We start from the raw sequence: 14,423 nt of genomic DNA, 5'->3' as shown, positions 1-14,423 counted from the left end.
CCTTAAGAAGCCTTCACTCGACCCTACTTGTCCCTCTAATTACCGACCCATCTCCCTCCTTCCTTTTCTCTCCAAATTACTTGAGCGTGCTGTTCACCGCCGCTGCCTTGATTTTCTCTCCTCACATGCTATTCTTGACCCACTACAATCTGGTTTTCGCCCTCTCCACTCAACCGAAACTGCGCTTACTAAAGTCTCCAATGACCTATTACTGGCTAAATCCAGAGGTCAATATTCCATCCTCATTATTCTTGATCATTCCGCTGCTTTTGACACTGTCGATCACAGCATACTTCTCGATACCCTGTCCTCACTTGGATTCCAGGGCTCTGTCCTTTCCTGGTTCTCTTCCTACCTCTCCCTCCGCACCTTTAGTGTTCACTCTGGTGGATCCTCTTCTACTTCTATCCCTCTGCCTGTCGGCGTACCTCAGGGTTCTGTTCTTGGTCCCCTCCTCTTTCTATCTACACTTCTTCCCTTGGTTCATTAATCTCATCCCATGGCTTTTCCTACCATCTCTATGCTGATGACTCCCAAATCTACCTTTCTACCCCTGATATCTCACCTTGCATCCAAACCAAAGTTTCAGCGTGCTTGTCTGACATTGCTGTCTGGATGTCTCAACACCACCTGAAATTAAATATGACCAAAACCGAGCTTCTCATTTTCCCCCCCAAACCCACCTCTCCGCTCCCCCCGTTTTCTATTTCTGTTGATGGCTCTCTCATTCTCCCTGTCTCCTCAGCTCGAAACCTTGGGGTCATCTTTGACTCTTCTCTCTCCTTCTCTGCTCATATCCAGCAGATTGCCAAGACCTGTCGTTTCTTTCTTTACAACGACCATAAAATCCGCCCCTTTCTTTCCGAGCACTCTACCAAAACCCTCATCCACACCCTTGTCACCTCTCGTTTAGACTACTGCAATCTACTTTTTGCTGGCCTCCCACTTAGTCACCTCTCCCCTCTCCAGTCGGTTCAAAACTCTGCTGCCCGTCTCATCTTCCGCCAGGGTCGCTTTACTCATACTACCCCTCTCCTCAAGACCCTTCACTGGCTCCCTATCCGTTTTCGCATCCTGTTCAAACTTCTTCTACTAACCTATAAATGTACTCACTCTGCTGCTCCCCAGTATCTCTCCACACTCGTCCTTCCCTACACCCCTTCCCGTGCACTCCGCTCCATGGATAAATCCTTCTTATCTGTTCCCTTCTCCACTACTGCCAACTCCAGACTTCGCGCCTTCTGTCTCGCTGCACCCTACGCCTGGAATAAACTTCCTGAGCCCCTACGTCTTGCCCCATCCTTGGCCACCTTTAAATCTAGACTGAAAGCCCACCTCTTTAACATTGTTTTTGACTCGTAACCACTTGTAACCACTCGCCTCCACCTACCCTCCTCTCTTCCTTCCCGTTCACATTAATTGATTTGATTTGCTTACTTTATTTATTTTTTGTCTATTAGATTGTAAGCTCTTTGAGCAGGGACTGTCTTTCTTCTATGTTTGTGCAGCGCTGCGTATGCCTTGTAGCGCTATAAAAATGCTAAATAGTAGTAGTAGTAGTAGTAGTAATGTACTTCAAGATGAAAGTAACCCAACACTGCAGTGTTTCGGCAAGAAATTGCCTTCATCAGAGGTCCTTGCAAACTAAAATGAAGTACTCTAAAAGCCTGTAATTTACCACACAGCACTGAAGATATCTCAATAGGAAGCTGAGAAATACACCAAACACAGGGAGTTGATAGCATCTCTGGAACTAATGGCACTAGAAAAACAGAATTGAACGATTATAGTTGAATGAAGACAAAAAATATGCTAAAAAATTGGACCAATGAGGAACTTTGGATGTTTAATTATCACACCAATATGGTGAAGATTGAAAACATCGATCTTATTTTGGTGATCTTTGAAAGAGATAGTAAAGTGAGTAGTAACGTTTATTTATGTTTGCTTTTTGTTAAAGCAATATCTGGTAGTCAATAATGTATTGTCTTAGCTGCTGATGAAGAATATTATGGCTATAATTATATAAAAATTGCTGTGAAAGGTAGATAATTAAGGGTTTGTTTTACTAGTGTTCCTGTGTTACCAAGTGCTAATGCTTTAACGCACTCCTTATTTAGTAGTACTGCGAGACTATTGCTAGGGTCAGGGATGCCATTTTGAACTTAGGCCACCGATGGGGCAGGAGCATCCTGGCATCAATCTTGCCCTCTAACTAGCCACCAAGTAAGAGCTGGGGTGGGGGTGGGGATGGGGAGTCTAGGGAATGAGAAAGTTGCTGTAACCTGCCGGGAGGGTAGGGAGCATCTGGCATTGATATCGGGGGAGATATTGGGAGGACATTCGCAGGGTGGGGTTCTTTTCAACAGCACTTTTGGGGGGGACTTCTATACAATGGCACTTATATTTATGTAACAACTATACAACATATACTGCAATTGTGTTGCCAGGTAAATAATACACCATAGAAATGCTCAACTCATGGGTGGTCAGAGGAGAAAAGGCCTCAGAAATCTTCGCCAACAAGCTGCATACACACTAGCAGCATGGCTGCATTCTCATGAGCAGCTAACTTTCAATCACTGTCCATAAAGACAGTTTTTTTTTAATCTTTCTCTTTACTTTGTTTAAATTATTTTACTACTTTTAAGTTCAATTTATATATGAAAAACAACGCCAGGACAGTGCTGCTCTTATCTTTTAAAGAGACCTAATACTTATATTTATGTACCAGATGTGTGCGTAAATGCCAGTATTCTGCTTCAGCACTATTCTACAACCACAGACATATCTTTGATAAATACACATGGATGGATTCAGAGCAGAGCATGAGTGGGGATTCACAATTGTGTGTATATCTTATAAATAGTATAAATTATGTGTGTATCTCCCAGAACTAGGTGAACGCATTTACACCAGCTCCGTGACTGGAATATGTGCTTACACCTAAGCGCATATGCATGTATATAGCATTCTATAAAGGAAAGTAGGTGCCTATATTCCTTTATATAATAAGCTCCAATTAGGCAGCCTCTGAGTATCTAATTACGGGTGCACAGTTTTAGAATTGCCCTCTACAAGTATTGCCAATAGTACAGATGCTAACTATGTCCCCAACAGTAACTGCATAGGCTTTGCAGCTACTGTGAGGCTGGTGGTATGGAATGTTGCTACTCTTTGGGATTCTGCCAGGTACTTTTGTCTTGGCATGGCCACTGTTGGAAGCAGGAGACTGGGATAGATGTTCCATTAGTCTGACCCAGTATGTTCTTAACATTTGCAACAAATGCATCATAATTGCAAATCTCCATCACTCTTCAATAAACAGGCCTCAAAATGTGTGAATGCCTCTCTCAAATGTGGCTAAACGTGTACATGGTGTAGGACAATTTGTATGACATTTAGCCACAGTGTAGGAGGGCAATTTTCAGATGGACAGTTCAGATGAGTAACTTACCCTTTGCTTGCCTAAACAGTTTTGAAAATTAAAGTACTGGGTGACTATTAAATTTTAATATTAAAAGTAATTAAATTACGGTAGATAGAAATTAGGGCACAGTTGAGTCTCCTACTGTTGTGGGCCGTCAGGCACTGCCCTATTGTCCCGGTGGTCAATCTGCCCCTGCTATAAGGTCTCATAATTCATTCATTGAACAAAACTTAGACATGGACTTTGTAAGATCTTTTGCACCACCCACAACATAAAACTGAAGAGCTTGTTGAAAACATGGATGAAGTAATCTATCTCTGGGACCTACCTTGTGTGTTAAAGAATGCTGCTTGAGATGGTGAGGTTGTACAAATTCCATGCCACATTCAGTGCAGATATAAGGGCGAATATCTTTGTGCTTCATCATGTGATTCTGTAGTTGGCTTGGATACTGGAACGTTTTGTCACATTCAGTGCAATTGTATTGGATAGGGCCTCGGTGACTGGTTAAATGCCTCTTTAGCTGTGCCAAGGTTGGAAAGTCAAGACCACACTCCACACATATATTTTCTCGTCCACTCTCATGCTTCAGCTCATGGGCCTTCAGTTCACTTGGATATGCAAAACCTCTACCACAGATTCTACAATTGTATGGCTTGACATCACTATGTTGCATCAAATGTCTTTTAAGGTGGCTAGTTTGAGTAAAGGCCTTGTGACAAACTTGGCACTTGTGGGGTCTAGTGCCTTGGTGGGTCAACATATGAGTATGCAAGTGACTTAGCTGCTTAAAAAGTTTGCCACACTGGGTGCAAGCATGTGGTTTTATGCCACTGTGTCCTAAGATATGAGTTACCAAGTTGTATTTGGATGTATAGGACTTTTCACACATTGAACATTTCCACCGTTTCTTGTCACCTCCTACATCAACATAATAGCTGTCATCGATCTGAATGTTGACATCTATCCTTTCCACATTTTGCTTACTGTCATCATTCTCTTTAGATACAGCCCTTTGAAATGATTGATCTTCTGATTTTTTTAAGTGGAAGGGATGTCTGAAGTACATGTTGGGTGAAGGCATAAAGAAAGGAAACATCATATTAGGGTGGACTTTAGAATAGTAAGGGTAGGTAGGTTGTAGGAAAGCATGACTGTTATACCACATCATACTTGGGCTTATAGGCTCTTGTTTTATTGGCTTAGCTCCCAGATGTTCCAGATTGCTATATAATTGAAGTCCAATGTTACACAAGTTGATCATCCGGGAATTACACTTAGGTGGCTGAGGTTGTGGAAATATTAAAGGAAGAGCTCCCACATTATCATCATTCATAGATCCATGAAAAGATGCATTGTAATCTTCAGAATCACTGCCATAAGGCATCTTAGAAGGCTTTCGCTTTCGAGATCCTCCTTCTAGGGATCCATGAACTTTTTCTAAATCCACCAAAGAAGGGCCGTAATGGAATGGTATAAGTTGTTGTCTGCATTCTTCACTAAATGGTGAAAATCTGTTACATTTCATGACGGAGGGCAGTTGTTGCAGGCCGTGTAGAAAGGGAGGTGGTGCTTCCTTAATGTCCACATTAAAGCTTGTGATTTCATTTCTGGCCTGATGAACTTCCTTCTGCATAGCTGTTTTCCTTCAAAAATAAAAAGTTTTACAAATTCATTCCTTAATTTTTTTAGATTAAAAAACTGGACATATCTAAAATGTATAGATAGACTGCAGAATACAGATCTAAATAGGGAAATAGGCTATCAAATAAAACTAGATCAAAGCTCCAGTTATTTATTTTTAGTTAAAAAATATTTACATTTTTAAATTCAAAGATATGATACTGCTGAAAGTTATGTATCAGGAGGCCAATTTTCAAAGCAATTTCTACAGGTAAAAAACATTTGACTGTATAAATCAGCCGTTTGGAAATTGCCAGCCTATATATGCATGCACTTTTACTCACTTTTGGGGAGTGGAATTTTAAAAAGCACTTGTAATTTTAGTAGACCAAATTCTCTGCACAAGAAACAGGAATGAGTGTGTGTGAGTATGTTTTTCTTAGGCAATTTTGATTGTAAAACTATGCATACATACTTGGAAAATTAATGCAAAGTCTGCCAGTAAAAGTATCTATGGACACTGAAGCCAGGTAGATAGTTTGAAAATTACCCTCAGTATTTAATCATATGGGGAACCTGGACAATTTATCACCTTTTTAAGAATAAGAAATTACAGCATTCTGCAACCTGTTGCAAGGATGTAATGTTCCTGTTTGCACTGGTGCTCACAATAGCACCTAGAGGCAATGCTACACCCAAATTTGTGATATTCCAGGATATTTAATCCACATATACTGAAAGCAGTTGGAGTGGACAATGACATTTATTGAACATTAGTACAGTTGTTATTTTTCCCTTCTATATTTGTTGAAGTTTTAAAGTTTAGAACAAGTAATTAAAAGTTGTACAGAAAACAAAAGGCCCAATATTCAAAAGCAGCAGATGCTGACTACATAAATACTTTAAAAAATGTTTCAATATTTGTAATAGATAACTATTCGCTATGTAGGCAGCTGTGAGGGTAATTCAATTTGAGGGTACACAGGCTCCTATTTTGAGTCTATTCTATAAGTAGGTGCCTAGTTTTCTTTGTAGAATACTAGCATAAGTGGCAGAAAACACATTTACATTTATGGCACAATCACTGTAAATGATTGGATGTTAGCCAGAGCATGCATAAATTATAGAATGCTTTAATTTACATGCATGTTTGTATGCTTTGCCCATGTTCCATCTAAACTCCATCCATGTCCATACCCACAGGCACTTATTTATGTAAGTTTTAAAATTCTTTAACTTGTAAGAATTTGTTGAAGGAGATGGTTTTGTAGACTGATGTGATGTACTTGATGCCATCAATTGTCGGGAACAGCAAGTATGCAAGGAATTTTTGCAGTGATGCTCCCCCCCCATCATAATTCTATGGATAGAGTATGGTTTCCTATAAAATTGATTTCACCCATGGGTTCTCATTCCAAAGCTTCTAAGGAGAAATGAGATCTTACCTGCTAATTTTCTTTCCTTTAGTCCCTTCAGAACATTCCAGACATGTGGGTTATGCACTCCTACCAGTAGATGGATTGAGAACAACTGGCTTCAAAGTCATCTTATAAATATCCTGTGCAGTACACAGCCAGCCAGTATTTCATACCAAATCTAACAAATCTATCAAGTAATCATAACTTAACCCCATAAACTAGGGAACAATCAGCAACAGACTACACCACACATTGTGCCCAAATAAAACCAAGGAGCACAGAAATAAACACCATGCAAGTCTGAAGTCTCTGCCTTTATTCTTCTAGGAAACAATCTTTTAACTGCAGATCCCCAGTGGGTTCTGGAATGGTCTGGACTGGAGGGACTAGTCACAGGCAACGTACATTCCATCAAAACATGGCGCCTACTTTTCTGCTGGTCAATATTCTATAAGAAGACATTTTTGTACGTAAGTGGCCATTTAAATGCAGAAATGACTAGAATATTACCATTTATGTATGGTCCTGATGCCTAAAACTAGGCAGCTTCTGATGGAATCACCCCATAAGTGTAATTCTACATGGAAGCACCTAGATTTAGAGACTAGGAAAGTGCTTATTTGAAGCCTTTTCTATTAAAGAAAGTATGCGCCTACTTTTCTTTATAAAATATTATCATAAATGGCTGAAAACACCCCTGTATTTAAGGCAAAACATTTACACTGCATCATAGAACTGGTATAACTACTCTTTCCTAGATAGCAAAAAACAGCATGTAGATTACAAGATTTTATAATTCACCTGGTCAATATTCAGCCAGTGGCAGTCAGCATTTTTTTAAACACTGACTGTCACCAACTAAATTAGTCCTGAATATTCAATGCAGGGCCATGTGCAAGCACTGGAATTGAATATCTGGGCCTGACTGGACGCCACTGGACGCTAAAACTTTGCAGGTCCCAAATGATATTCAGCAGGGACCTGCATAAGATACTTATATGGGTCCCAGTTGAATATCAGCCAGGACTCACATATCTCAAAGCTCATCACTCTCCTGTCCCCCTAAAGAATCTCCAATCTCCCCTCCCACTCTCCTGGAGCACCTCTGATCCCCCCTCCCACCTTACCCCTGAGCCCAGAAGAGCCTCTTGGGCCTAATTACTGATCTGGGTGGTCTAGCGGTCCTTGGGGCAATAGGAAACCCCACTCATTCCTGCCCGACATGGTTCCTCATCGAAAATGGCCACCTCAACCTCTAGTGGTAGTTTTGTGATACTTCAAGAATACTGCTAGAGGTTGCAGGTCCCATTTTCAATGAGGAATCTAGTCCTGTGCTTGTAAGTGCTGGTATTCTAGACATTCACCTGCACAAGGGGTGCATAAATGCAGGCGCCAAGATTATCGAATTGCCCTTCACATGCCCAAAATTATCTGTTTAAAATTGGGGTGGAATTTGTGTTGGTCTAGAGGCAGTACCAAAAATTACACAGACAGTAGCAAAATTCAGCCATTTTCTGGATAACTTATGCATTCGAGTCTGAATGCAAAAATAGAAAAACATTTAAATGGATAAGTTATTCATTCAAAAGTTATGCGAGCATTTTCTGCATTCACACTTAAATGCAAAGTTCCGCTACGTATTTCCATAACTGTAAACAGATAACTTAGGTTTCCTTCAGTTTATCTGTTCTCTGTGCCCTTACCTAGATGACACATCCTATGTGACGCTGCTCTGTTCTTTGGTTCTTACCTGGCTTGATTACTGCAATGCTGTTTTCCCCGGTCTTCCTCAGGCTCCACTTTAAAGACTTCAGACTACTCAGAATACCGCAGTGAGGCTGCTTGCTCATGCCTGCAAGTTTGACCATGTCTCACCTTTGCTGGCCCACCACCACTGGTTGCCTGTCCCACTCCAGGTCCAGTTTAAGCTTCTTACTCTGGTTCATAAGATCCACTATACTGGTTGTGCGTCCTTCTTGTCTGCCCTAATTTCTTCCTATACCCCAGCCCAAGCCTTACGTTCTGCCTTAACCTTCTGCCTCTCCCTCCCTCCTACCCACTCTGCTCACCCAGCATTCAGCCTTCTATTGTTTGGCCCCTTCCCTATGGAATGCACTCCTTCTAGTCCTTTATGCTGAACAGTCCTATCCATGTTTGTGGGTGCTCTTGAAGGCCCACCTCTTCACCATAGCTTTCCCCTCTTGAGTTGTTGCACGCTGATGTTTGACCGTCGGTCCTGGGCCAACATGTGGGGGGGTTTTCTCTTGCTGTCCTTTTCTAAATTTTTTGGATGGAGTTCCTTTCCCCTTTGAATATTTATTGCAAACCGCTCCGATGCCTGTGAAGGGCAGTATATCAAGCACTCAAGAAACTAAACGAAACTAAACTTATTTGTTTAAAATGCATTAGATATCCTACTGAATATTGACCTCAAACACCAACTTCTCCCATGTTGGCAGGGTTTCCTACCGCCACCATTGCAAGATCCCTTGATGTTCTAGAACTCAAATTAACAGGAGCTGCCTCCTGCTTCAGCAAGTCACCACTGGCAAAAACCCACAGAGAACTCACTGGAAAGGAGTGAGCAGTCAGGTTGGATAAACCTCCCTCTCCAAGCAACACTGCCTCTCCACCAGCAGGGGCTGCAGCAGAAGACTGACCCGACTGCACAGAGGGAAGTGGGTGAGCAAATCACTAGATCTTAGATTGAGAGCTCTGCTGCACAGATTTAGCAGATGGGTAAACCTGAATCTTACCATGCTGTTTGGTAAGATTCAGGTTTACCCATCAGTCGATTCTGGTAACAAATCCAATGGTAAGAGCAGAAGCTCTCAGAATGCTAACAGCACCTGCCACCATATTGACTCCACCCCAACTGTTACAAATTATATGGAGCATTCAAACTGTCATAAAGGACTAGATTCTATATATAGCCAAGAAAATCAGTGCCAAAAAAAATACACTTAGTGGATGGTCTATGTGGTTTTCATTATAAAGGATAACATGAGTCCACGAAAGACACATTGAACATGAACTGTTGGATGGATAATGATATGGGTCTTCTGGCCTGATTTACTTTTCCCACCATAGATGTTGAATGAGGAAAAAGTCTTAGTGAATCAGGCCCTAATTAGTTTTAATAAGTGACTTTTGTGTTTGCTGTTCCCACGCTCATGCCAATCCAGCTATTTAAGTACATATGCAGTTATCTAATTATATGGTTGACACTTGCTTATAATTATATGATCTGTCTCAAAGTTCTGTTCAGGCTTCTGTGGTCTCTAATTTGGAATCATCAAATAAGTATTTATAATCCCCTTTTCCAAAGTGTAATACTGAATATCTTTATATGCACAAGCAAAAATAGTTCTAATTGCTAATGCCCTCTCTCCTTGGATAAATACTATTTAGACATGCACCTTTAAAAAATGAATCAAACAACCCAAAAAGTAACGGTGTCTTTCTAAAACAAAACAAAGAAGATGATTCTAAGTTAACGATAGGTTCCTGCCTGTTGAAAACGAAGAAATAACCATTCAAAAACAGAAACCATAAAGAGCAGCCTCATAAGTGTGCAGGTTTTATCTCCTGATAATGCAGGCAAGAAAGTGTTAAGGATCATAGGCCATGAGAACAGATTGAACGCAACCTGTTACAATGTACTTTAAATTCTGAACATAGATTTGTTTTTACACTATTTGTATAAAATCACATTCAAGCTTGACCAGATGACCACAGTCGTAATAATAGTCATCTTTATTCGATATAACACTCATCAAATGAATATCTAAGTAATAAAAAGTAATAAAATAAGGGAGAAAAGATGGCAAGGAGAACACAAGGGGAGGCCTTGGTTACAACGTCAAGCAGCATTTTAGAAAGGAGCGTAATATCCAACTCAAAATAAGGACCTCCAGGAAGTACTTTGCCAGCGGTGGTAGTATTTTAGACCAGGGTCTGCTGACAATGAGGGGCATAATCGAACGGCACCGGCCATCTATATGGCCGGCCATCTTCGGGGCTGGCTCTGCAAAGGGGCGGAGCCAACCGTATTATAAAAAAAGATGGCCAGCCATCTTTTCTTTCTATAATACGGTTGGGGCCGGCTAAATCTCAACATTTAGGTCAAATGTTGAGATCGGCGGGTTTAGAAATGGCCGGCTTCGGTTTTCAGCCATAATGGAAACTGGGCCCAGACATCTCAAACCCAGCAAAATGCAAGCCTTTTGGTCATGGGAGGAGCCAGCATTTGTAGTACACTGGTCCCCCTCATATGCCAGGACACCAACCGGGCACCCTGTCATGGTAGCAGCTAACGAAAACGGAATGCAAATGATCTACAGGTTATTATAATGAGCTAATTAAGAGATTCACAGCCGTTTTCCAACCCCATGCACCGTGGAAAAAACGGGAGATCTATACCTCTCGTTGGGGCTGCGTGAGACCCATGCACGGGAGGACGCCCACGCTGTTGGGATATGGTACTTCTGGATGTTTAGATCTTGCTGATCAGTTATGCTATGACTTACTTGTTCTGGAGTGCTGTATTTTGTGATGCTGTTTTGATAAATGTTCAATAAAGACTTCACACAACTTTAAAAAAGTGGAAAAAAATCCAAGTGCTTGTCAGGGACATCCTTTTTTTTTTTTTTTTTTTGCACAGCCACTTCTGGATTGGATATGCACTTTTTTTGGCTGGCCATCTCTGAATTACAAGACCAGTGCTCTAACCACTTGGCCACAGCTCCACTTAATTGAATGTCCCTCCCTTTTGATTATGCCCCTTCAGGTCTCTCTCAGCCAATCACAGCGCATTTAGCTGTCTGTGAGTGGCTGAGAGACCCCTGTCTGTGATTGGCTGAGAGAGACCTGAAGGGGCATAATCAAAAGGGAGGGACATCCAAGTAGGTGGAGCTGTGGCCAAGTGGTTAGAGCACTGGTCTTGTAATCCAGAGGTGGCTAGTTCAAATCCCACTGGTGCTACTGAAAAAGCTGAGCAAAAATAGCTTTGATTTAGGACATCTCTGACGAGCACTTGGATTTTTTATTTTTATTTTTTTGGGGGGTGGGAGGGGATTGGTGACCACTGGGGGAGTAAGGGGAGGTCATCCCTGATTCCCTCCGGTGGTCATTTGGTCAGTTGGGGCTCCTTTTTTAAGCTTGGTTGTGGAAAGAAAAGGGACCAAGTAAAACCGGCCAAATGCTCATCAAGACCGGCTTTCTTTTTTCCATTATCTGGTGAAGCCGGCCATCTCGTGAGCACGCCCCCATCCCGCCCCCATCCCACCCCCGTCCCGCCTTCACTACCCTACCGGCTTTCGATTATACCGATTTGGCCAGTTTCAGGAGATCGCCGGTCATCTTCCGATTTGTGTTGGAAGATGGCTGGCAATCTTTTTTGAAAATGAGCTGGATACAACCTGTTCTAAAATACATGAGAAATGGACTTCCAAGTGTTGGTGACGTCCAGCATGAACATTCTTTTTTCAAACTGAAACATCCAAATTATGAATGGGACAAAATAAGGTACTTGGACATCATTGTGGCAGCATAGGACCATCCATGTTATAAAATGACCACAAAAACATCCATGTGAAGTGGAGGGGTAGCCTAGTGGTTAGAGCAGAAGGCTGAGAAACAGGGAATGCCAACTAAAATCCCATTTCAGCTCTTGGTGATTTGTTTTTTAAACTGTGAGTTCTCTAGAAACAGAAAAATATCTATTGTACCCAAATATACACCTTCAGTAGCCTTCAGGTTTTCGGTTTTCTTATACATTCAGGAACAGGCATTTTTCTGTCCCTGAAGGGCTCACAATTAAAAAACAAAAATCACAAAGAACTGCAGTGGGATTTGAATTAGGACTGTCTGGTTCTCAGCACCCTGCTCTAACCATTAGGCTGTACCTCCACTCTACATAAAGGTCTATTCTGGTGTTAAAAAAGCATTTTAGAAGCATAAACATCCATAGTCCCTGAAGCTATCACAGAGTCCAATATCCCTTGCCAGTTTCACATTCAGGGAAGAGAGAACAGCAACAACAGAGGAATTAAGGAGGTGACTTCCCATAATCTCCAGTTAAGAGTTGCTCATTCAGAGGACCTTTCTACCACTTGGACGTGCTGGGTACTAGGTCTACATACCAATATTCCTTCCCCTTATGAAATCAGTAGGACATACGTATTTTGACTCCTTCTTAGTCCTGCCCAAAACAGGCCTAGACAATGCCCCCATGCCATAAGGTCGTACTGCAGTTTTAGACATCTGTATCCTGACTTTATAAGGGGATTTGGACATCCATGCAATATAGATGTCTAAATGCTGGTTTTCAGACATCCAAAACATCAATAGACCTCCGAAAATAAGGACCATAGTGTCAATAACATAAAGAAAAATAGGTTAAAATGACATTGCTGCTAAGATACCAAAGGAAGGGAGTTTGGGGTCCCTTTACTAAGTCATGGTAAAAAGTGGCCTGTGGTAGTGAGGGTACATGTTTTGGGTGTGCACTGGGTCATTTTTTTACCGTGACTGGGAAAAGGGCTTTTTTAATGGGCCGGGAAATGGGCATACGCTGAAATTAAAACTAGCCTATTTATTTTATTTATTTATTAGGATTTATTCATTGCCTTTTAGAAGAAATTCACTCCAGGCAGTGTACAGTATGAATAAATCAAACATGAGTATTAAACAGTTACGACAGTAAAAATATTCAAATAGCAATACAAAGTATGGCATTGTATACTATTTATGACCTAAGTACTTACCATCACCCATTGACCTAGCAGTAAGGGCTCACGCGATTCCTGCACAGTTACCATGCAACACACGCCAACTGCTGATTACAGTCGGGAATGCCCCCCACGGTAAAAAATATAAAATTATGTTCTACCACAGGATTTAGCGCGTGCCAAACTTAGATTTTGCGCCGGGCGCATTCGCTAGCCCAGCAGTAGTGCCAATTTGGTACCTATTACCTGTGCGTTAGCCTTCCCGCGCCTTAAAGGGCCCCTTAGTGAGCAGAGACAAGACAGTGAAAGAAAGACAACATGTTGCTAATGGATCCACCAGAATCTGTCCTAAAAGCCAGTAGGAAGCAGCTACGATATCAAACTGATCTATAAGAAACGTGGTGATTCACGGGGAAAGCCTGGGTAAAACAGTTTCATTACTTTGATCTTCCTAACCTTAGCAAATTTTTGTGTTCTTGAATGTAGCCCATGCTTCTCCACTTTTAGTTCAAGGTACGTTAGATCCAGGTACAGTGAATATTTCCCTGTCCCCAGAAGGCTTACAATCTAATGAGCTGATATTCAAATAAAGATATACATTCACAGACAGATAGCAACCCCCCACCCCCCCCCCCCCCCCCCCCCCGCGCAAGTCAAAAACCTCCATGGTGGTTGCATTTGACAATTTACCAGTAGCAAACACTGACCAATGCACAAAGAGGATGGCATGCATGAAAATTTAACAGTGACCTTTGTGCATTGGCCATTAAATTTCCCTTTGTGCATCAATTGCTGTTTGCGACTCAGTAAGCTCACCCACTGCTGCTGTATTTAATGACAACCTCTGTGCATCGGGGCCTCATGGCACAGAAATGCTCATTTTAATACTTATGAGCTCATTGTAATGCATTTGCCTAGGGTTGTCTCTAGCTGCTATGAGGAGCGGTAAAAGTAATGCAGAACCCTTTTGTGCATTAGACGCTAAGTGTTGCAAGTACAGTAAGCTTTGGGCATCAAGCAATTAGTTCACTGCTATAGTTGCCAGTATAATTGCAAATAGCATGGTCACTGGTGCTCCCGTTGGCTGAACAATGATGGAATCCATTCCAGCATTCCCTAATGTGCTTCAGAGCTTTCTCACTCATTACTTTCCATGCATACTTGCTCCCTGAACTGTCCCAGTACCCAGTTCAGTTTTCTCCCCCCTCCCCCGTTTTCAGT

General features: G+C 41.7%; 1 protein-coding gene across 1 annotated transcript in view; it reads right to left on the bottom strand.

The window, feature by feature from the left end:
• LOC115462290 (zinc finger protein 366-like) overlaps positions 1-14,423 on the bottom strand; it is a 132,348-nt gene that overhangs the window by 45,659 nt on the left and 72,266 nt on the right. Inside the window, exon 2 of the mRNA XM_030192300.1 lies at positions 3,759-5,076. Within this exon, the coding sequence (XP_030048160.1) occupies positions 3,759-5,066 (1,308 nt within the window). The 5' untranslated portion in view covers positions 5,067-5,076. The remainder of the gene's footprint in view (positions 1-3,758; positions 5,077-14,423) is intronic.

The sequence above is a fragment of the Microcaecilia unicolor genome, chromosome 2 (genome assembly GCF_901765095.1).
Source record: "Microcaecilia unicolor chromosome 2, aMicUni1.1, whole genome shotgun sequence".
Lineage (NCBI taxonomy): Eukaryota > Metazoa > Chordata > Amphibia > Gymnophiona > Siphonopidae > Microcaecilia > Microcaecilia unicolor.
Note: the sequence above shows the minus strand (reverse complement) of the source record. Positions and strands in the feature narration are given on the sequence as shown.